The sequence below is a fragment of the Euleptes europaea genome, chromosome 7, assembly GCF_029931775.1.
Source record: "Euleptes europaea isolate rEulEur1 chromosome 7, rEulEur1.hap1, whole genome shotgun sequence".
NCBI classification, from domain to species: Eukaryota; Metazoa; Chordata; class Lepidosauria; order Squamata; family Sphaerodactylidae; genus Euleptes; species Euleptes europaea.
Window position 1 is genome coordinate 88,473,706 of NC_079318.1, and position 22,770 is coordinate 88,496,475.

Consider the following 22,770-nt stretch of genomic DNA (forward strand, 5'->3'; position numbering starts at 1 on the left):
GTTGAAATGTTAGGCTGAGGCACTTCCTCATTCGCCCAGCGCAGAGAGAATGAAGACAGGAGTCTTCCCTCTTGGTATGTGGTGTGAGAAAAGCTGGGGAAGGGAAGGGAGGAGGAGAGAGAGAGAATGCATGCAGCAGGGATAATTAACCAGTCAGGAACAAGGCAAGAAGCCATTACTTTCAAAACTGGAGGGAGGAGAGCGGCTCAGTGAAAGAGTGCGTGTCTTGCATGCAGAAGGTCCCAGCCTCTCTAGTTACAGGGAAGTAGATGCCCTAGCTCTCCAAAACATTCAGTAGAAACAAAGCAGTGCTGAGAGTTGGGATACTAGACTGATTTTGTATAGGCTGCCTTCCATATCGACTTCCAAGCCTGAGAAGGGAAAGGCCTCCTCCCAGCATTTTTGCCGTCCACCCCGATTTCTGGATCATTCCTTTCCACAGCCTTCCTTCCCCAGCCTGGCAGCATTGGCTGCTGTCCCAGAATCAGAATGACTCCGACCGATGACGTCAGCCACAGAGGACCCTGCCTGTCCTGTGCCCCTCTGTGACATCACAGCAATCTGGCCAATCACAACCAAAGCTTCGTCACCACCACCGCCATTACGTTCGTTGACAAACACAGAGGGTCCCCTGCTCTCCCAACATTCGTAACAAGACCTGAGCAACCTGACAGGGTTGTTAGGAAGGCAACCAAAAACGACGAAAGCAGTGTGCGTGTTTATACAGTGCTCCTCCAGAAAAATGAAAAATGGATCAAAACCACTCATTCACACCACTTACCTTCTGTAAGCTGGATGAGTTCAGCTGCGTCTTGTCAATGATTTTCACGGCCACCTGAATGGAAGGGGGGACACAGAAAGGCCATGTTAGGTTTGCCCATTAACTGAAGCAAAGGATTGTGTGGAAAAGCTAAGTTTGTTAATACTCAATGGTGGAGCACCCCTGTCTCTCTCTCTCCCTCACCCCAGCACCATTCTGGCTAACTGTAATTCTATCCCTTGCTTTAAAAAAAGGAAAAAAGGGGGGGGAAAGGACATTTCAAACAGCAAGCCACGTCTCTCAGGACACACATTTCCAGGACAGGTCAAGTACAACAATAATGTTATGTGGACAAGGCACATTATTGTGGAAAAGAGAGAGAGAACATTAATAAAGGTAAAGGTAGTCCCCTATGCAAGCACCGGGTCATTCCTGACCCATGGGGTGACATCACATCCCAACATTTACTAGGCAGACTGTGTTTAGGTGGTTTGCCAGTGCCTTCCCCAGTCATCTTCCCTTTACCCCCAGCAAGCCGGGTACTCATTTTACTGACCTCAGAAGGATGGAAGGTTGAGTCAACCTTGAGCTGGCTACCTGAAATCGACTTCCGTCGGGATCGAACTCAGGTCGTGAGCAGAGCTTTTTGACTGCAGTATTTATGTTCTAACAGAAGCAACGCTTTTTCTGATTTTGACTATCAGTCTGCCTCAATTCAGCAACTGACGGCTGACACTGTGAAGGCGCTCCGCCCTTTCTGTCAGTTGCTTGGGGCGGAACGGCGGCATTTTAAAGCCGGGAGCCAAGCCCGGTCAACCATCAGGGGTCCACAGACTTTGAGTTACTCTGAGAGCCTGCCCAAATTCAGACTCGTCACCACTCATGTCCCATATGGAAGGAAAGGGGATGGGGAAGCATGGCTGGCCGACTGCCTTTTCACAATGAGTTTCCGAGGCACTCCCAGCACCTCTGAGGCTCGTAACGTCTAGCTGAGGGGGTAGAGTGGAGCCCAGCATGGAGGATAGAGAACCTTCCCCCAAAACCTGCAGTGGAAAAGGAATCTGTCAGACCCCACAATGACTTCAGAAAGACTGCCAAGCAGATAGATGCCTTGCTGCTTTCTCCCAAGCCAGCATGACGACAGGGAGATTCCTCCTGCCCTTTGTCCAGGAGTACGAGAAGAAAATGGGGGACCATGGCAGATGACAAAATGTAGGTCCCTTTGGAAGAGTCACTGCTAGAGATGAGAAGGCCTGGGGGGAAAAAACAAAAATCTTAGGGGGAAAACACTCCCCCTCCCAATTCCCCCCCCGAGGCCTTTTCAATTATTCCATTGGAAATGTTGGGGAGTACTGGGGAAAAACCTCCTATGAAATATTTTCTTTTTTAATTAATGAAATGCTTTTAAAGACAAGGTGGGCGTGTTTTTTGCCGTCAAGTCAAATCTGACTTAGGGCAACCCCTGGTGGGGTTTTCAATGCAAGAGACGTTGAGAGGTGGTTTGCCGTTGCCTGCCTCCGCGTCACGACCCTTGGAGGTATTCCTTGGAAGTCTCCCATCCAAATACCTGCCAGGTTTGATCCTGCTTAGCTTCTGAGATCTAATGAGATCAGGCTAGCCTGGGCTATCCAGGTCAGGGCTGAAGACATAATACAGCTCTTAAATACAAGATGCATTTCTGCACCTAGAAAAATACCTCTCCTTCATGAGGGCAGCATGCAGGGCTTTTAACTGCTTCTGCGGCCCTTTTGACCTGGCTCTTCTCTGGTGGCTGACCTTTTCACCTCTCCCTCAAACCACTATTGACACACATACCCACAGATTGGGTATCAAGTAGCTTATTGCCCTACCTTGCTGGAGGGAGGGGGGGAAAACCACAAGAAGTTGGGGCAGAAACTGCACCAAAGCCTCAGAGGAAAACTCTGAAAAGTTTCATTGAGGACAGGCTCCCTCTAACCAGTAGCCACAGAAGGAACATAAGAAGAGCCATGCTGGATCAGACCAAGGTCCATCAAGTCCAGCAGTCTGTTCACACAGCGGCCAACCAGACGGCATCTAACTGGAACTATATCGAGCTGTGCAGATATTATTATTGACCCTTTGTATGACCTTTATTTCTGACCAAAACATATATTTATGCTATTCAACACAACTCTTGTTATTTAACACAAATCTTGTTTTTTCTGTTTAATATAGGATGCACATCAGCTTGTGGTTTTCTCTTAAGAATTGGGCATATTTGCAATTTTGCTTGTAGAAACCTAAGGCATTTATAACTTTTAAATTCCATAAACATTTCAAATGTTGCAATTTTATATGCTAAGTAAGTTATAAATGATGCATTTTCTGTTAAAGTGGTAAATTTGGTTTAGGTTTGGTAGGACAGCAACTATTGCATGTATTTCAATTGCCCCCCAAATTTCAGTTTTTTTCTGGGGGGGGGGAATGGGGGAAAACATTTTTTCCTCTGTAGCTTCAAAGTTTCTGGAATTTTTACAACTCGAGTCACTGCTGAGTTTGCTCAGAGAATGAGAATCTCATTTATTTTCAGCCACATTTTAGAGCTGTATGCAAGCTTCCAGATTGCACAGATTCAAAGCATTCCACAGCTTCTGTTGTTCATGACTGGAAGTATTTCGTAACACAATAAAGAATTACAGTGATGTTTCCATTAGGACATTAATCGGTTGTTATTAGGTAATTTATTACTATGCATTAGGTTGTATTATTATGCATTTGCTTTCACTTTTCATTTCATTCATGATTTAAGTATCTATAGAAGTTAATTTTTTACTGTTTGTTTCTGTCTGTTTCAGCAGTAACTACAAACACATTTTAAAAAACCACACAGCGTGCTCCCCAATGGCAATCTGATTAAATCACATGCCAATAACATTTAGCATTTGTATAACACTTTACTAGGGTTGCCAACTGCCAGGTAGTGGGGGAGAAACAGGCACCTCTATACTAAACCCTACAAAAGCCCTATAATACTAATAATATGTCCATAATGTAAAAGAAAAAACTGAGTAGAGGAGAAGGAGAAAGAGAAGGAGACATGCCGACTTTCTCTACCACTTAAGGAAGAATCAAACCGGCTTAAAATCACCTTCCCTTCCCCTCTCCACAACAGATACCCTGTGAGGTAGGTGAGGCTGAGAGAGCTGTGACTAGCCCAAGGTCACCCAGCCGCTGTACTTCTTGCAGGCACGTTCCATACATGGGGGAGAGGGAATCGTTTGAGGTGTCTGCTAATGCAACCTGACCCAGAAGGGGGCTCACTGTGAATTTCACTGCAGAGTTTCCCCACCCAGACACGGGTGCTAATCAGACAGCAGGAGATATATTGTCTGAGTGGGTGGATGTTCAGATCCCACATCCCTCCCCCTCTTCTCTTCGTGGACTTGCTAAATGACTCGCCTGCAAAGCTACTGCTCTCCAGATGGCAATTAGAGCATGTGGGTCTGGATTTCTTGGACAGACGTTTCAGGGCCAAATGATCTGGGTGCCATATGAAGGACAGCACTCAATGGGTTAAAGCACTGAGATGGGATTGGGAGGGTTCATTTTATTAATTTATTTGCTTATTTTTAAAATTTCATTGTGAACTTAGGCAGGTTATGAGACGGAGGGCAGGAAAGGTTGTGCCGGTGCTCATAGCCCTTCCTTACATGCCCAGGGTAATGCCGATCACCACTTGGGGGCCAGGAAGCAATTCGCCAGGGATCATAGAATCATAGAGTTGGAAGGGACCACCAGGGTCATCTAGTCCAACCCCCTGCACAATGCAGGAAATTTACAACTGTTGCCATCTTCTGGACATGGAGTAGGGGTCACTGGGGGTGTGTGGGGGATGTAGTTGTGAATTTCCTGCATTGTGCAGGGGTGGTGGTGGACTAGATGACCTTGGTGGTCCCTTCCAACTCTATGATTCTATGTCATGCCACGGGGGAAATGTGGAACCTGGTAACATTCAAGTCCTACCAAATGCTAGACTTTGGTTACCTCTTAGAGAGGCAGCCATTACGCGCACGAAACCAAAATACTCACTGATGCCCTTGGTGAGACCTCTGTGGGGAGAAAGGGTCCGCCCTTTCGGCTCATGTGATCAAAACACCCTAGTGCCCGCCGCAATCCCTGGCGGCAGCTGCCTATTTGGCAAACCAATATATGAGATTTCCCCCCACCCCCAGTGGCAGAGGGAAAGAGAGGCAGAACCCTTCTTTAAGTACAGGGTAAAAAAGACAAGAGAGCAACCGTCCAAACTGTGGAGTTCTACACAGTTGCCATTGGTTAAAGGAAAAAGGGAGGGGAAGGAATGGAAACGCGCAGCCACAAATGAGAGATGGAAGCACGCCAGCAGCAGCGCCAGTCGACCAGAACATGGCTGGTAATTGCATCTCTCCTCAAGTGGCAGGGAATTACTGCAACGAGGGGAGGCCCTGAACCGGCACCGGCGCTCCAATTTCCTGGAGAGAGTAACGGCTGGGCCAGTCCACACCCCTGTATCCGAAGAATTCTATAATCCCGCTCCATGGAAACCCTAATCCCCACTTCCAAAGAAAAGCCGCTATTGCAAATCAATTAATGTGTATGTGCAAAGCTGGCTGATTAAAGGCAAGGTTCATCCCCAAATCTGAGGATCACCTTTCTGCGGCAAAGAGCAGTTAAGAAGGCAGGAAGAACACATGAAGCTGCCTTATACTGAATCAGACCCTTGGTCCATCAAAGTCAGTATTGTCTACTCATAGAATCATAGAGTTGGAAGGGACCACCAGGGTCATCTAGTCCAACCCCCAGACCGGCAGTAGCTCTCCAGGGTTGCAGGCAGGGGTCTTTCACATCACAGTTTACAGCCACTATACCTTTAACAGGAGATGCCGGGGATTGAACCCAGGACCTTCTGCATGCCAAGCAGATGGTCTACCGCTGAGCCACAGCCCCCCCCCCCCGAATGGGCTGCAGGTACAAAGAGTGGGGGGTCTTCGGGAGAGTGTTACTGGTGTACAAAGATATCAGACAACCACGTAAACTGCAGAAACTGGGAGGAGGGGAGGGGGCAGGCTCTCGCATTATGTCTTCCAAGACCCCTTTACAACAATGAGGGTTAGAACCTTTAATCCGTACCGCTTTCTCCAATACAAGCCTACCCCACAGACTTTGGTCACTAGGAGAGGACCTGCAACGGCGTTCCGTCACCTGCAAAATCATCAGCCAATGGCTGTGTGTGACAGTGCCTTCTTGCCGGAGGCACCGAGACTGAGAAACCCTGTACCCTGTGCAAGGTATGTCTGCCCCATTCATCGACCTTCAGAAAAACTAAAAACAATTCTCTCCTGGTGGGGCAGTTTGTGGTTTGAGAAAATGTGCCCAAGCTGGAATGTTCCAGTCTGGATTTTGGTTCAAACAACTTGGTGGGTGACTCGTTTCCAAATGCAGTTTCCTTTTGGCTGTTGTTGATTCTGACTTAGTATTCTATTTTAGGTTCTGATTTTAAATCCTAAACATCGATATACCCTTGAACACTTTCTACCCTAGACATCGATATACCCTTCAGTGGGGCACCAGGAGGGGGCCACTCCAAGACCAATGACAGAACCTCTGCTGGGTCCTTCAGAGCTTGACAGCCAGATGGTCAACAACTCGCTATTCTCAAGGGACCGGCCCTCAGGACGGGGTGAGCGAGAAGTTCAACCTTCCCCTAGCTGAAGGCAGGCCACTGGGCCTCAGGCGCTACAAAGCTCTAGCTAAGAGCCTGGAAAGTCAGGCATCAGGAGAGAGTCAGGAGAGCCAGCGTGGTGTAGTGGTTAAGAACAATGGTTTGGAGCGGAGGAGTCTGATCTGGAGAACCGGGTTTGATTCCCCACTCCTCCACATGAGTGGCGGAGGCTAATCTGGTGAACTGGATTTGTTTCCCCACTCCTACACACGAAGCCAGCTGGGTGACCTTGGGCTACTCACACTCTCTCAGCCCCACCTACCTCACAGGGTGTCTTGTTGTGGGGAGGGGAAGGGAAGGTGATTGTAAGCCGGTTTGATTCTCCCTTAAGTGGTAAAGTCGGCATATAAAAACGAACTCTTCTTCTTCATCATCAGCGACAGCCAGCATGGCGTAGCGGTTAAGAGTGGAGGGCTCTGATCTGGAGAACCCGGTTCGATTCCCCACTCCTCCACATGAAGCCTGCTGGGTGACCTTGGGCCATCACGGTTCTCTCCGAACTCTCAGCCTTCCATGCTTCTGAGGTTGGTAAAATGAGTACCCGGCTTGCTGGGGGTAAAGTGTAGACGACTGGCGAAGCCAACGGAAAACCACCCCGTAAACTACGTCTGCCTAGTGAACGTTGTGATGTGATGTCACCCCAAGGGTCAGTAATGACCCGTTGCTTGCACAGGGGGACTACCTTTACCTAGAAGCGTGTTCCTCAGGACTGTAATGGGAAGGGCGGGGGGGGGGAAGAGATATAAAGAGAAGATGTTCAAAACCCCTTTGCCATTAGAAGGGATCAGGACGCAGGAGCCACAGCGCAAGGAGGTCTCAAGAAGAAAAATCAATGCCGTCTGCTCCACCACGATGACTCTGCTGTGGTCTGAAGCTTTCTGTACATTTCTGTACCTTTTTAGGACACGATGCGAGACGCTCTCCTTGAGAATGGGGTTTTGCGGCCAGAGATAAAGGTTTATTTCTGCAGCAAAGAGCTCACAGTACGCTGCCAAATGCCATTTCTTTAAAAACATGCAAGCAATACATTTAAGAGGGGAAAATATGTTGTTTTTCAAATGCAAGCAATATTCTGCATCGTCCCAAGGTCATTACTGAACCAGAGCCCTTGTGGATTCAATGAGTTATACAATGAAGACAAATGACCTCTGAAGCAAAAGATTCCTCATGCAGCTTTTACTTAAGCCACTGAGGTACACGGTTACAGTGTTGGACTAAGGAGGTTTGAAGACCCCCCCCCCCAACTGTGCCACGGAAGCTCGCTGGTCACTCTCTCACAGCCTAACCTGCTTCGCAGGGTTTTTGTGAGGATAAAATGGAGACGACCCCAATGCCGCGAGCTGTTTTGGGTCTCCGTTAGGGAAGAAAAGCAGGGTAGAAACCTGAAGAAATAAAGAATGTGGTGAATGCTGCTGTAATGTAGTAGCTACTAGTGCGAGGTGTCTTAAAATTTCATCTCAGCCCACAACTCAACATCGGATGCTGGGGAAGAAGAGTTGGTTTTTATATGCCGGCTTTCTCTACCACTTAAAGGGAGACTCAAACCAACTTACAATCACCTTCCCTTCCCCTCCCCACAACAGACACCCTGTGAGGTAGGTGGGGCTCAGAGAGCTCTAACAGAGTTGTAACTTGTCCAAGGGCATCCACCTGGTTTCGTGTGTAGGAGTGGGGAAACCAACCCGGTTCACCAGATTAGCCTCTGCCGCTCATGTGGAGGAGTGGGGAATCAAACCCGGTTCTCCAGATCAGAGTCCACCGCTCCAAACCACTGCTCTTAATAACTACACCACACTGGCTCCCTCGTCTTTCTACCCACGATGAAGCATCACCTCTAGCCTGAGGCAATAACCCTGACCTAGAAAGCCCGATGATGTGACTTGGTCCGAGGCCCTTTCATGCGTGCCTGCGTGCTGGACTTCCTGGGAGAGGGGCCGTGGCTCAGCGGCAGAACGCCCACTTTGGCATGCAGGAGGTCCCGAGTTCAATCTCTGGCCCCTGCAGATGGAAGGATCTCACGCAGCAGATGCCAGGAAAGATCTCGTCTCTGCCCGAGCCCCTGGAGAGCAGCCAGTCAGAGCAGGCACAGCCGAACTAGACAGACACATGAACTAACTCAGTGTGAGGGAATCACTAGGCAGCCTTAAGCAAACAGGACTGGAAAGTGGGGAGGAGAGGAGGCAGACCTTTAAACAAATACAAAAAAGACAAGTGCACCAGTACTTGAATTGTATTCATTGGATTGGGAGTGCTTTTTGCGAGTGGCATTGTGATTTCATGGGCATTAGCGTGAATTGGATTTTTTTGAGTATTTCATATTTGGTCAATGACTGCAAATTGTATGGCCATTATATCGTTCCTACTCTTTGGATGCTTTACACACACCACCCTACGTGTATTCACAACCACATCCACTTTGGGATTTAGCAAAATACAGCTGCCTGCTTTAGCGAAGCCTCCTCCGCACCCCCTTCTTCCATCCCCGCAACCGTCCCTCGGTGGCTCCGCTCACCTCTTTCCCCGTCAGGACGTGCCGTGCCAACTTGACCTTGGCGAAGTTCCCCTTGCCGATGGTTTTCAACAAGCGGTAGTTCCCAATATGCGGCTGCTCGTCTGCAGAGGTGGCCGAGGTACGGCCGCGCAGCATGTTGGACTTTGTGCTTGGCTTGGACTCCGGATGTCCCAAGGCCGGCTGAGGAGACATTTGGGGGAAGGGGAAACAAAACAAGACCACACGTGTGATGAGTCTGGTGCTGAGAGTCTGAGACGTTCTCCACAATGACATACCCCCCTTTTCCAGGCCCTCGTGGCTAGTTTAGCGGCTATCACCACGAACTTGACAAATGCAGAATTTTAAGTGTTGGCTTCCAGATGCCGTCACTGCCTTGCAATAAGGCTACAAAAGTTTCCTATAATCATACAGTTGGAAGGGACCACCAGGATCATCTAGGCCAACCCCCTGCACAATGCAGGAAATTCACAACTACCTCCCTAGTGACCCCCAGCGACCCCTACTCCATGCCCAGAAGATGGCCAAGATGCCCTCCCTCTCATCACCTGCCTAAGGTCATCAAATCAGCATTCCTGACAGATGGCCATCTAGCCTCTGCTTAAAAACCTCCAGGGAGGGAGAGCCCACCACCTCCAGAGGAACTGCTCTGTTAGAAAATTCTTCCTAATGTTTAGACGGAAACTCTTTTGATTTAATTTCAACCCGTTGGTTCTGTTCCCACCTTCTGGGGCAGCAGAAAACAACTTGGCACCCTCCTCTACATGATAGCCCAAGTACTTGAAGATGGTGATCATATCACCTCTCAGTCTTCTAGTCCACAAACATTTTACCAGCCCAGCTGCTCACAGTGAAGTACGTTTGGCTCTGCCTGTTCCATACGGCACAGATCAGATTACTCTGGAATAGGCTTCAGCTTTTTAAAACTCACAATACACACACCGAGCCCTGCTGTCTGCTAGGGCTACAAAACCTCTCTCCCTCTAATAAGTCTGCCAGCGATACCCCTAACAGAATAATCATCTGAAGAGGCTCAAATCCAGTAGTTACATTCAGACCCCAAAATCCAGCCGAGGCCACACCTGGAGCAGCTGAAGTTCAATGAAAGGAGTACATGCTCTTTCTCTCTCACAGGCACACAACGCCCCTGCGTGAGAATCCCACTGGGGGCCCAGAAAGGCCAAACCGCTTCAAAAACAAGTTCCCCTTCCAACATGGTTGAAGGAGTTATAAAGCTGGCAGACGTGGGATCTTATCTGCAGGCTCTGTGGATGCAGGGAAAACAGCAAAGCCTGCTCAGGGACTTAGCTTGATGCCCTGTCTAAGCTGTTTTTAAACCGTCTGCAACCAGCCCTACATCCTCTAAGGAAATGCCACCACCCACCTTATCTTGCTGATCGCAGACACCCGGTGATTATTAGACCCATTTCACAGATGGGAAAAATGAGCAATCTGGTTCAAGGCTACTCAGCCCTGGCTGAGAATTGGGAGGATCCGAGTCATGGTCCCCATTACTTTTATGCAGCGTTTGTTATGCATGAAGTAGATCCATTTCCACGGTGCTTTACACAGAGTAACAAATAAAGGGGCAGCCCTGGCAACCAAGGAGCTGGCGGTCCAAATAACCCTTGTTCTCCTATCCCTCCACTTCCTAGTTTGCTCCACCTACCTGGAACCACCTCCTCCCCACACCCTCAAGCCCCCAAACACCATTCTCTGAACCTCTGCAAATCCTGGCTAGCCACATCCCTGGCTGTGGTGCTCCAGACCTTGCTCATGAGGGCTAGAATCATGCTTGATCAAATGAACAAGACTGACAAAATCAAGCATTTTCTAGAAGACAGCACGTTGTTTGCACCCCGCTTATTGCAGGAAGAACATAAGGACATAATAAAAGCCATGCTGGATCAGACCAAGGGCCATCAAGTCCAGCAGTCTGTACACACAATGGCCAACTAGGGGCCTCTAGGAAGCCCACAAACAAGACGACTGCAGCAGCATCGTCCTGCCTGTGTTCCACAGCACCTAACATAATAGGCATGCTCCTCTGGTACTGGAGAGAATAGGTGTGTGTAATGACTAGTATTCATTTTGACCAGTAGCCATGGATAGCCCTCTCCTCCATGAATGTGTCCACTCCCCTCTTAAAGCCTTCCAAGTTGGCAGCCATCACCACACCCTGGGCCATGGAGTCCCACAATTTAACTATGCACTGATCTGAGAGCGACAGGCAAGAGGAAGCAAGCCTTTGACAATCTCCAAGCCTGTTGAGGGCCACAATATACTGTACTGCTGACTTCTGAGTGGCTGATTTATCTTTCAGTGGTCAGGCTGTGGTTTTTGGGAGGCTGACGTTGGATTATAGCGGCCGGGATCAGGTGGAATTTTCCCCATGCTCCCCTCTGGGGCATGTTTCTACCCCTTGTTGAATAAGCACCGCCAGAAAAGCCTCGGGCGCACCATTTCTGCACCCCGGGCTGGGTTCCGAGCTCTGGACAGTGAGCCCGTGGACAGATGCGTATAAAGCTTTCTGATCTGGACCTGAGCCCTGCTCTTGGCTGGCTCTTCAAGGACGCCGCAGGATCGTTGCTCTCTCGGGGCCGCCGCAACAGCTGAGCCACCGTTCCAAAAGGCACCCAGGAGGAGCAGAATCAGAACGGCTGCAGCGCTCATCTATAATTTACACCCAGGCAGGGGATGAAAGGATGGAAAGGAACACTTAAGCACCATAGAAAGATGAAACCACCGAATTTTTCGCCCTGGAGGGCATTTGATGGGGGCGGGGGGCTTCATTTGGCTGCATTTTTAAGTAAGCATTTGTTAGCAAGAGACGGAGGGGGCTGGGGGTAGGTATTCAGATGTGGCTTGCCACTACAGACTAATCATTCCCCAGGGGATCCGACTGGATTGCAGGCTAAACAGGGGAGGGGTTGTGGCTTAACTGCAAAGCATCTGCTTGGCACGCAGAAGGTCCCAGGTTCAATCCCCAGCACATCCAGAAAGGTCAGGTTGTAGGTAACGTGAAGGACCTCAGCTTGAGACCTTGGAGAGCCGCTGCCAGTCCGAGTTGACAATACTGGGTTTGTTTATTTATTGGATTTTTATGCCCCCCTTTCCTGACCTGGTCAGGCTCAGAGCGACTCACAATAATTTATGCAATTAAAACCAAACTCAATTTACAATTTAAAACTATAACATGACTTTTAAAAAACCCAAGGCACCCTTAAAACTATAAACAGTAACAAAATAGTCATTGCGGGGAACCGTACAGAAGGGAGTATGAAGGAACAAACATATTCCTAGAAAATAAATATGAAAAATCCAACAAGTAATAGAAGAAAAAGAAGGAAGGGACAGAAGGGAGTCCAGCAGCCATATGCCTGGTGGAATACCTGAGTCTTACAGGCCCTGAGGAATTGCCTCATGTCCTTCATTGATGGACCAATGGTCTAATTCAGTATAAGGCAGCTTCATGCGTTCATTTCTTTCCCACGCCACAATGGACCAGCAGCTCTGGAAACTGGAACTAGGTGAAGAGAAGTACACGGAAGTCTGTGCTATTCCACCCGCCCCAATGGTGGACATTGTCCTATAAGCCTCTGGGCACTCTCACAATCTTGGGTGGCATCTTGAAGGACTAATATATGGTGGCAGGAACATTCCTAGGCTAGAGATTCATTCAGATATGCCTGGGGAAGTGGGCTGTGGCCTACAAAAGCTTGTGCTGATATCTGTCCTGCAGTCTTGACCAGCTTGGATCCGATAGGGAGGGGCTGTGGCTCAGTGGTAAAGCATCAGCTTGGCATGCAGAAGGTCCCAGCCAGGTTCAATCCCCGGCATCTCCAGTTAAAGGGACTAGGAGAGCCGCTGCCGGTCTGTGTAGACAATACTGACTTTGATGGACCTTGATGGTCTGATTCAGTATAAGGCAGCTTCCTGTGTTCATGTGATTTAAATTAAATCTATTTAAATCACAATTTAAATCACTAGTCAGTTAAGATTTGATTTAAATCATGGTTTTTTACAGAAAGACTCGTTTTCTTGCTGGCATAATCTTAATATTTACAACTAGATGAAGGTTTCATTTTTAGAATAACAAATTTTCAGAGTAGTTTTTACAGTTATTTCAAAAATTACTGATTTGGTTATACTATTAGAAATACACCGACAGGTAATTATGAAATTATTGCGAGGAAGAGGAACTTCATTAAAATATTCCCAAACTGGGTCTCTTTTACGGCCTGCCTGCCATGATAAGTTTTCTCCTCCAGGGAGAAAATACTGTGATAAACCTCAGGCTATACACACAAATGTAATGGAATTTCAAAAGGGGCTATATCTCCCAGCGCCCTGACCTGGATGGCCCAGGCTAGCCTGATCTCGTCAGATCTCAGAAGCTAAGCAGGGTCAGCCCTGGTTAGTATTTGGATGGGAGACCACCAAGAATTACCAGGTTTGCTGTGCAGAGGAAGGCACTGGCAAACCACCTCTTGCCATGAAAACCCCCAAAAAGGGGTCGCCATAAGTCGGCTGCGACTTGAAGGCACTTTACACACACACATATCTCCCAGCAGCCCTGGCTCTGGAGAGGCTGGCCTTTCTTTTTCCAGAGGGGAGGAGGGATTTTTTTTTAAAAAAATAATTGATTTTTATCCACCCTGGTCTTGACAGTACCACAAGACTTCTTTTAAAAAATGAAAAAGGTAAAGGTAGTCCCCTGCGCAAGCACCAGGTCATTAGTGACCCATGGGGTGACATCACATCACGATGTTTCCTAGGCAGACTGTTTTACAGTGCAGTTTGCCAGTGCCTTCTGCAGTCGTCTACACTTTACCCCCGGGCGTGCTGGGTACTCATTTTACCTCGGAAGGATGGAAGGCTGAGTCGACCTTGGGCCGGCTACCTGAAACCAACTTCCTCCGGGATCGAACTCAGGTTGTGAGCACAGCTTTGGACTGCAGTACTGCAGCTTACCACTCTGAGCCACGGGGCTCCTTTTATAAACACATACCATCTATTTATTTAAAACATTTGTATGCCACCTTTCCAACCACTTTAGGATCTGCAAGGCAGCAAACAGTCAAAATATTGAAATGACCTTTAAAACACAGATGAAGATATATGAGTTCCAGAGTTTGGGCACCACAACCAAGAAGGCCCTTTCTCATGTTCTGTAGTCTCAGGTGACGGGGCACCTGAAGAAGGGCCTCTGAAGGTGATTGGAGTGGGTAGATATGTTCATATGGGAGCAGGTGGTCCTTAAGGTATGTTGGCCACAAGCCATACAGAGAGGTCAATAGGAGCATCTTGAACTGGAACCAGAAGCAAATCAGGAGCCATTGTAGGTGAACAAGACTGGACTGATATGGTCCGGAGGACTCATTCCAGTCAGTATTCTGGCTGCAGCTTTCTTTACCAACTGTAGCTTCTAGACATTCTTCAAGGGTGGCCCCACGTAGAGGGCACTGCAGTAGTCTAATCTAGATGTTACCAGGACATGCATCACAGTTCCAAGATCTTTTTTGCCTAGGAAGGGCTACTGCTGGCTTACCAGGCAAAGCTGTGAAGGGCACCCCGGCCGCCGCTGCCACCCATTTATATCCAACAAGAGGCCTGGGTCCAGGAGCAAGCCCAAGCTGAGGACCTGCTCCTTTAGGGGGAATGCACCCCATTCAGAACAGGAGTCATCCCAATTTCTGGGGTTAAGTTTTAGCTTGTTAGCCCTCCCCCATCTCAAAACGTATCCATCCATCTGAACCTGCTTTCATTTTGGTATCACATGAACGCATGAAGCTGCCTTATACTGAATCAGACCCTTGGTCCATCAGAGTCAGCATTGTCTACTCAGACTGGCAGAGCCTCTCCAGGTCTCAGGCAGCGGACTTTCACATCACCTACTTGCCTAGTCCCTTTAACTGGAGATGCCGGGTATTGAACCTGGGACCTTCTGCATGCCAAGCAGATACTCTACCACTGAGCCACAGCCCCTTCCCAAAGTACAAGCGCAACTGGGGAGGTTATTCCATGACCAAGGTGCCACCGCACAGAAGGCCCTGTCCCCAGTCACCCTGTGCCGAACCTCAAAAGGCTGGAGGCACCTGAAGTAAGTCTTCTGAAAGGGGGACTGGCAAAAACCAGCCTCCGAGCGGAAATACACAACACAAGTGGAAAGGGAGGTTAGGACCTGGAAAGCTGACATCCCAGAACCCTCTGCAGCATGGAATGGTTCACAGCAGATATGCTTGAGGTCCCACAGAAAGGGTCCCCCTGAGAATGGCAAGTCTGAAACATCACCTCTGCCGTCAGCCAACTCGTTCGAAGCTCCACGCTGAGTAATCTGCCACTTTGGAGGGAGGGAGGGAGTCATCCTTCTCGTCAACTGAAAGAACGCATTTGGGCTGGTTGCAAAAAAAAACCCAACCAAGGCGCCTTTAAACCTTCCACGGTACCAGCTGCGGAGACTTCCTGGTGAAAGGATTTACGGAAGCAAACTGCAAGCTCCCATGCCCTGGAAAGCGTCACCTCTGCAGCTGCGAGTCTCAGGTTCCACTCCAGGAAGTCGTTAAGCTTCAGAGAATCTGAAACCCACCTGCTTTAGAGCGGCGGCAGACACCTGGAAACGCCAACAGGGCCCCGTAATCCCGTGGGCCGCTTGTTTTCCTCGAGGGGCCCTTCCCTGTCCTACTCAAACAAACGGGCAAACAAGCTGCCCTTGAATCCGCACAGAGCTAAGCCTGAAGGAACACACCCAAAGCTCTGGCAAGCGTCAGAAAGGTGCACTGAATAGCTGTACACCCCAAAGGATTGCGCTGGATGGTTTTACTGCCAACAAATGCCGCACGCTCCCTCTGCGACCACGACTGCCAAGTTCTCCCAAGCCATCAAGTCATAGAATCATAAAGTTGGAGGGAACCACCAGGGTTATCTAGTCCAACCCCCTGCACAATGCAGGGAATTCACAACTACCTTCCCCCACCCCCCAGTGACCCCTACTCCATGCCCAGAAGATGGGCAAGATGCCCTCCCTCTCATCGCTTAAGGTCATCGAATAAGAACATAAGAAAAGCCATGCTAGATCAGACCAAGGCCCATCAAGTCCAGCAGTCTGTTCACACAGTGGCCAACCAGGTGCCTCTAGGAAGCCCACAAACAAGACAACTGCAGCAGCATTATCCTGCCTGTGTTCCACAACACCTACTATAATAGGCATGCTCCTCTGAGACTAGAGAGAATAGGTATGCACCATGACTAGTATCCACTAGTAGCCATGAATACCCCTCTCCTCCATGAACATGTCCACTCCCCTCTTAAAGCCCTCCAAGCTGGCAGCCATCACCACATCCTGGGGCAGGGAGTTCCACAATTTAACTATGCGTTGTGTGAAAAAATACTTCCTTTTATCTGTTTTGAATCTCTCACCCTCCAGATTTAGCAGATGACCCCGTGTTCTAGTATTATGGGAGAGGGAGAAAAACGTCTCCCTGTCCACTCTCTCCAAACCATGCATAATTTTATAGATCTCTATCATGTCTCCCCTCAGCCGCCTTCTTTCCAAGCTAAACAGCCCTAAGCGTCTTAACCGCTCCCCATAGGACAGTTGCTCTAGTCCCCTAATCATTTTGGTTGCTCTTTTCTGCACCTTCTCAAGCTCTGTAATATCCTTTTTTAGGTGTGGTGACCAGAACTGTACACAGTATTCCAAGTGTGGTCTCACCATAGATTTGTACAAGGGCAGTATGATATCAGCAGTTTTATTCTTTATTCGTCTGATTATAGCCAGCATGGAATTTGCCTTTTTTACAGCAGCCGCACACTGGGTTGACATCTTCATTGAGCTATCCACTACCACCCCAAGATCCCTTTCTTGGTCTGTTGATGCCAGCACAGATCCCATCAGTGTATATGTGAAGTTGGGATTTTTTGTCCCAATATGCATCACTTTACACTTACTCACATTGAATCTCATTTGCCATTTTAATGCCCATTCTTCCAGTATGCAGAGATCCTTCTGGAGCTCTTCACAGTCCGATTTTGTTTTAACCACCCTAAATAATTTGGTGTCATCTGCAAACTTGGCTACTTCACTGTTTAACCCCAACTCCAGGTCATTGACGAACAGGTTGAAAAGCACCCGTCCCAACACAGATCCCTGAGGCACCCCACTGCTCACATCCCGCCATTGTGAGAACTGACCATTGATTCCTACTCTCTGCTTCCTATTTTTCAGCCAGCTCTCAATCCATAATAGGCCTTGGCTGGGAAGGGAAAGAGAGGCCTGTGTGGCCACCTGCGAAATTCAGACCCTACCAAGTTAGCCCTGAAATAAGTCCATCGAACACATGAACACATGAAGCTGCCTTATACTGAATCAGACCCTTGGTCCATCAAGGTCAGTATTGTCTACTCAGACTGGCAGCAGTTCTCCAGGGTCTCAGGCAGGGGTCTTTAACATCACCTACTTGCCCGGTCCCTTTAACTGGAGATGCCGGGGATTGAACCTGGGACCTTCTGCATGCCAAGCAGATGCTGTACCACTGAGCCACGGCCCCTCCCATATTTATGATATGGGCTATTTGTATAATCTCAGAAATAACAGAAAAATTTCTTTCATGATTCATGAGGTGCTATTTACAGGATGGGTGTGTGTGCTAGTTACACACACACACACACACACACACACACGTGTTACAACCTTGTGTTGAGCCTAGAGGTGCGATGTGTCAGTCCTGGTCCACCTCACACATCCTTCCACATTTTGGTAACACACAATTTCATCAGCAGTTCGGTGGCAGCCCTAATTGTCAGAACAACATCACAAATAATAAATCGGAAGTCTAAAGTCCGAGTCGCTTAAAAAACTCTAAGAAAAGATGGTCCAGGCTGCCGGTTCTGGCAGGTTTTAACTGGGTCCAGCCAGCAGGAAATGGCTGGAGGAAAAAGATCCGCAGTAAGCCTCTTCCATGCCATCCGAGTCAGGCGTTTCCATCGCCAAGTCCATTTCAGGCCTCACTGTATTTCTTTGATTTTCCATAAGAGGCAGGGTATGATCCACCATTCCCCCCCCCCATAAGGCACACCCCACAAACATTTTAGAAAGGCTTTGTTTTCTGAACACGGCTCTGATTGGACAATATTTTCTCCCTTTGGCTTGCAGCCGAATAAAAGCTCGAGAACGGGCCGCAGGCTTCCGAGGGCTCTCATTATTTACAATCTCACTGAATCTCAGAAACAAAACCTGCTCTCTTTGGCACATTTAATCTCGAAGGACCAGTGGGTTTTCCATTTTTGGTCAAAGAGATTTGGCATGTCGGATCACCGCATTTGGTCGAATCCTTCTCTCCCGTGAGGAGAGGGAAAGCGAACAGGGAGCATGAGAAGTGGAGGCCATCTCCCAATCTCTCCCTTGGGCACAATTCCAGGACAAGGTAGGGCATCATTAGATGTCGGCCCCTAATGTGAACCCAGCTCTCTAGCCACATTATCTGAGTCAGTGTCACCAATCAACCCAAATATACTCCCCCCCCACAAACCCACCCCATTATCTGAGTCAGTGTCACCAAGCAACCCAAATATACTCCCCCCCCCCACAAAACCACACCTTCAATCAGATTTAGGGTCCCCTAGGCAATCCAGAAACCAAGCACTTGAAGACAGGACACTTACTACTCGCATTGTCATAGGCGTGGTGTGTAGATATCTATTTCCGCCGCTCATTAAATGCTGCCTTCTCTGCCCCTTCACACAACCGAGCCTCTGCTTGCAAGAATGCCTTCAAGCTCCAGGGTGCCCGCTGCCAATGAAGAGTTGACCCGTATCTCAATCAATCCATCATTGTTTTGAGGAAGAAAGAGAAAAGATCCAAATCCTATTGCTTGGCAGTGCTGCTGCCAAAACGACCAAACTGGGGGGGAGGGAGGGGGGAAAGCAGGCCAGGAAGGGACCGGTGTGGCAAAATCCAAAGCTCCTGCGACCAAGGCCGAGCGGAGAAGCGCTTCAGACAGGGAAGGATCACGTCTTCGCTGGGAAGATGGAAGCCGGCCCGCACCCCTTCATCTGTTGACCCAAAGCGAAACCGTCCCGAAGGAGCAAAGTACAGCAACCACCCTGAGGAAGCGCAGCGCTTCCTCATCCAACCGGTGCTCAGTCTCCGCCTCCGATACCTGAGCGAGGCAGCGCACCTTTCGCAATTTCCCCCAGTCGCTGAGACAAAAAGCGCCGGGGCTGTTTGGCAGGTCCTTGGAGCCTGTTCTTGAGTTCGGGGAGGGGCGAGCGCAGGAAAGAGGAACAGCCCTCTAACAGAGAAGAACCTCTAAAGTGGGGGGGGGGGGCGCTGCTTCACCGGATCGTCCAACGTCTGCTCAAGGAGGAAGTCTTGCTTCCTTGGGCCCCCTCTTCTGCCCCACATGACACGAGGAGACCTGCCTTTCGTTCGGCGGGAGGAGAGTGAGTTATGGCGACGTCACCTTCTCCCCCACAGGAAGCTGCCTGCCCCACCCTGGCAAACTGCAGGAAGGGCTTTCGCGAGAGCCAGGGAGGGGGCGAGGAAGGAAAGGAGGCGATGTTGCACCTTTGACCTGCCGTCAGGTGATCCGTGAGCTCTGGCAGGCAGACTCCCCCGGAATCCGCTGTCAAGAAAGAAGGCTTGAAAAGGGTGCCAACCACCGGAAGAGGGCAAGGGAGGGAAAGCTTTGCAGGTGTGACTCTGCACAAGCAACACGGAACAAGCGGTTTCCAGGCAGGGTGGGTACACGCTCTGTGCCAAGGGAACCAAACTCTGCTGCCCCCAGTGTGCCAACAGGGCTTCAACAAATTTGCACGAATCCACACAATTTATGCAGCTCTGCTGGACATGGTCCTCTGATCCCTAGCTAGTTTGTTCAGCTTTCTCCCCACCCCCTAAATTTCCCCAGACGTTGCCCACATGACTGCAACTATCCTTTTGGATTAGGAACTGCCCTTTAAGGACTAGGAACGTCGTCTTTTAAAGGGATGCTGCAGTTCCCAAGTGGATGAATCCTTCAGTCAAAACCACATTCTGGGAAAGCTCACGGAAGAAGTTGGTGAAGCCATCGTGGTGTAGTGGTTAAGAGCGGCGGACGCTAATCTGGAGAACTGGGTTCGATTCCCCACTCCACATGAGGGAAGAAGAAAAAGAAGAGTTGGTTTTTATATGCCGACTTTCTCTACCACTTAAGAAAGAATCAAACTGGCTTACAATCACCTTCCCTTCCCCTCTCCACAACAGACACCCTGTGAGGTGGGTGGGGCTGAGAGAGCTGTGACTAGCCCAAGGTCATCCAGCTGGCTTCATGTGTAGGAGTGGGGAAACCAACCCAGTTCACCAGATTAGCCTCCGCCGCTCATGTGGAGGAGTGGGGAATCAAACCCGGTTCTCCCGATTAAAGTCCACCACCCCAAACCACCGTTCTTAACCACTACACTACGCTGGGGCAGACTCTAATCAGGAGAACTGGGTTTGATTCCCCAATCCACATGAAAGGCGGACTCTAATCTGGGGAACTGGGTTCAATTCCCCAATCCACATGAGGGGCAGACTCTAACCTGGAGAACTGGGTTTGAGTCCCCATTCCTCCACATGAAGCCTGCTGGGTGACCTTGGGCCTGTCATAGTTCTCTCAGCCACACCTACCTCACAAGGTACCTGTTGTGGGGAGAGGAAGGGAAGGCGATTGCAAACTGCTTTGAGAAAAGTGGGGTATAAAAAACTCTTCTTCTTCTTCTTCCTCATCCCCCCCAGCAGCCTGCTGAAGGCTACAACATGTTGCAAACAAGATGTACCACTGTGCAGTACGTGTATGTGTGTGTGTGTGTGGGGGGATGGGCCAAACCTCTCTTTCCTGCTGGCGGCTGGCACCAAGGGCCTTCTCCCAATGCCTCGTTCTCCTTGCAGCCTCTCATGCATCACTCTGGTCTCGCGACCCCCAGAGAGGATTCTGGGGACAAGCAGCAAACTGCTGGGGGAAGGAACCCCCCTGTGCCAACTCCTTCCATTGAGGTTGCCAGGGAGAATCCAGCCCTCTATGGCTTTTGTTTTCTCTCACAAAATTAGGGTTTGGCTGGGGGCTGAACCGATATTGCAGCTTGAGTCAACATGATACGCTACAGCATATAATCATAAATTGTCTTCTGCACGACGGCCCTTGTAAGAAAACAATTCTACCCTTGATTGATAAAATGAAACCTAGCCAAGAATCCTCTGTATGCCGGTTTTTAATGAATGATCGTATTCCTGAAGTCACGTTAAAGGTGGCAGAATTTCTGATGGACGCGGTCAAGACTAGGACTAAAGTTTAAATGATATTTAAATTGAAAATGTATGGACAGAGAATTTTTGTGCACTGTTTATGCTATGTTTCTGAGTATATGCCAATAAAGGTCGATCGATTGATATAGAACCTTGCTGAATGGAAGGTTGCCTGGGTCTGGCCAAAACCTGAATGGGAGACTTCGTGAGAACCTACAGTATGTATGCCACCACATCCATGCCGGAAGAAATGTGGGATATAAAAAATGCAATAAATGTCATGGGAAAGGCAAAATGCAGGATATAAAACACGATGAACAAATCACATGCTGGTTGCCAGCATGGTGTAATGGTAAAGAGCGGCGGACTCTAATCTGGAAAACCGGGATGGTTTCCCCACCCCTCCACAAGAAGCCAGCTGGTTGACCTTGGGCTGGTCACAGTTCTCTCCAAACTCTCCCAGACCCACCTACCTCACAGGCTGTCTGTTGTGGGAGGAAGGGAAGGAGACTGTAAACCAGTTTGATTCGCCTTAAAAGGTACAGAAAGTCAGCATATAAAAACCAACTCTTCTTCTTGCATGAGGCACCCCAGCCTGCTTCTCAGCCGCCTCTTTCAATAGTGTGCCACCAAGGAACTCTGATTTTATTGTGTAGTAGCTTTGTGCAGCATTTTAAATACAAACGTTGCTTTAGACTTTAGAGCATCAGCTTTCACTTAATCACCTGTGGCCAGCAAAAATCACCTCCTGGCAGCCAAATGCCCTACCCATCTCTAGAGCACACGAGCATGGATGCAGCAGCCGGGGCATTCGGCTACATCTCACCTGCTGGGGGCTTGTACCTGTTCCTGGCAAAGAGAAAGACAGAAGGCTCATCCACATCGTAAGTACCGGTTTTGGGCTCTACAGCTTCAGAAATACACTCCCCGCCACTCTCCTGTGCACTGATGCTAGAAGAGCCATTTCCAGCGACGGCGTTTTTAACATGACGGATGGATGCTACAGCTGTCATTGGGGCTGTGCTAATGCAAGAGAATACTGCAACCGGAGGCAGGGACCGGAGAGCCAGACACAATGCAGAAGGTCTTGCCTTCAAGAGCCTCTGTCCTCCCCTTTCCATTTTGCCAAGCGGTGTCCTTAAGACGCCAGCTGCTCAGAAGCCAAGAAGCAGAGGCCCCAGTTTACTCCTATCACGTTTGGTTTTCCAGGAAGAATCAGAGTTGGGAGGGGCCATACAGACCATCTAGTCCAGCCCCCTGCTCAGTGCAGGATCAGCCTGTAGCATCCCTGACAAGGGTTTGTCCAGCCTCTGCTTGAAGACTGCCAGTGAGGAGGAGCTCACCACATCCCTAGGTAGTTGACTCCACTGTCGAACAACTCTTACTGTAAAAAAGATTTTTCCTAATATCCAGCTGGTACCTTTCCCCCCTCAATTTAAACCTATTATTGAGAGTCCTATCCTCTGCTGCCAACAGGAACAACTCCCTGCCCCTCTAAGTGACAGCCCTTGAAATAT

The 22,770-nt window shown here is 49.1% G+C and overlaps 1 protein-coding gene across 5 annotated transcripts in view; it reads right to left on the reverse strand.

Moving 5' to 3' along the window:
• MARK2 (microtubule affinity regulating kinase 2) overlaps positions 1–22,770 on the reverse strand; it is a 102,781-nt gene that overhangs the window by 34,958 nt on the left and 45,053 nt on the right. For all 5 annotated transcript variants that reach the window (XM_056853843.1, XM_056853842.1, XM_056853840.1 and 2 more), the window contains exons 2-3: positions 8,992–9,171; positions 782–835 (exon numbers count right to left, since the gene is read on the reverse strand). In XM_056853843.1, coding sequence (XP_056709821.1) covers positions 782–835; positions 8,992–9,126 — 189 coding nt within the window. In that variant the 5' untranslated portion in view covers positions 9,127–9,171. The remainder of the gene's footprint in view (positions 1–781; positions 836–8,991; positions 9,172–22,770) is intronic.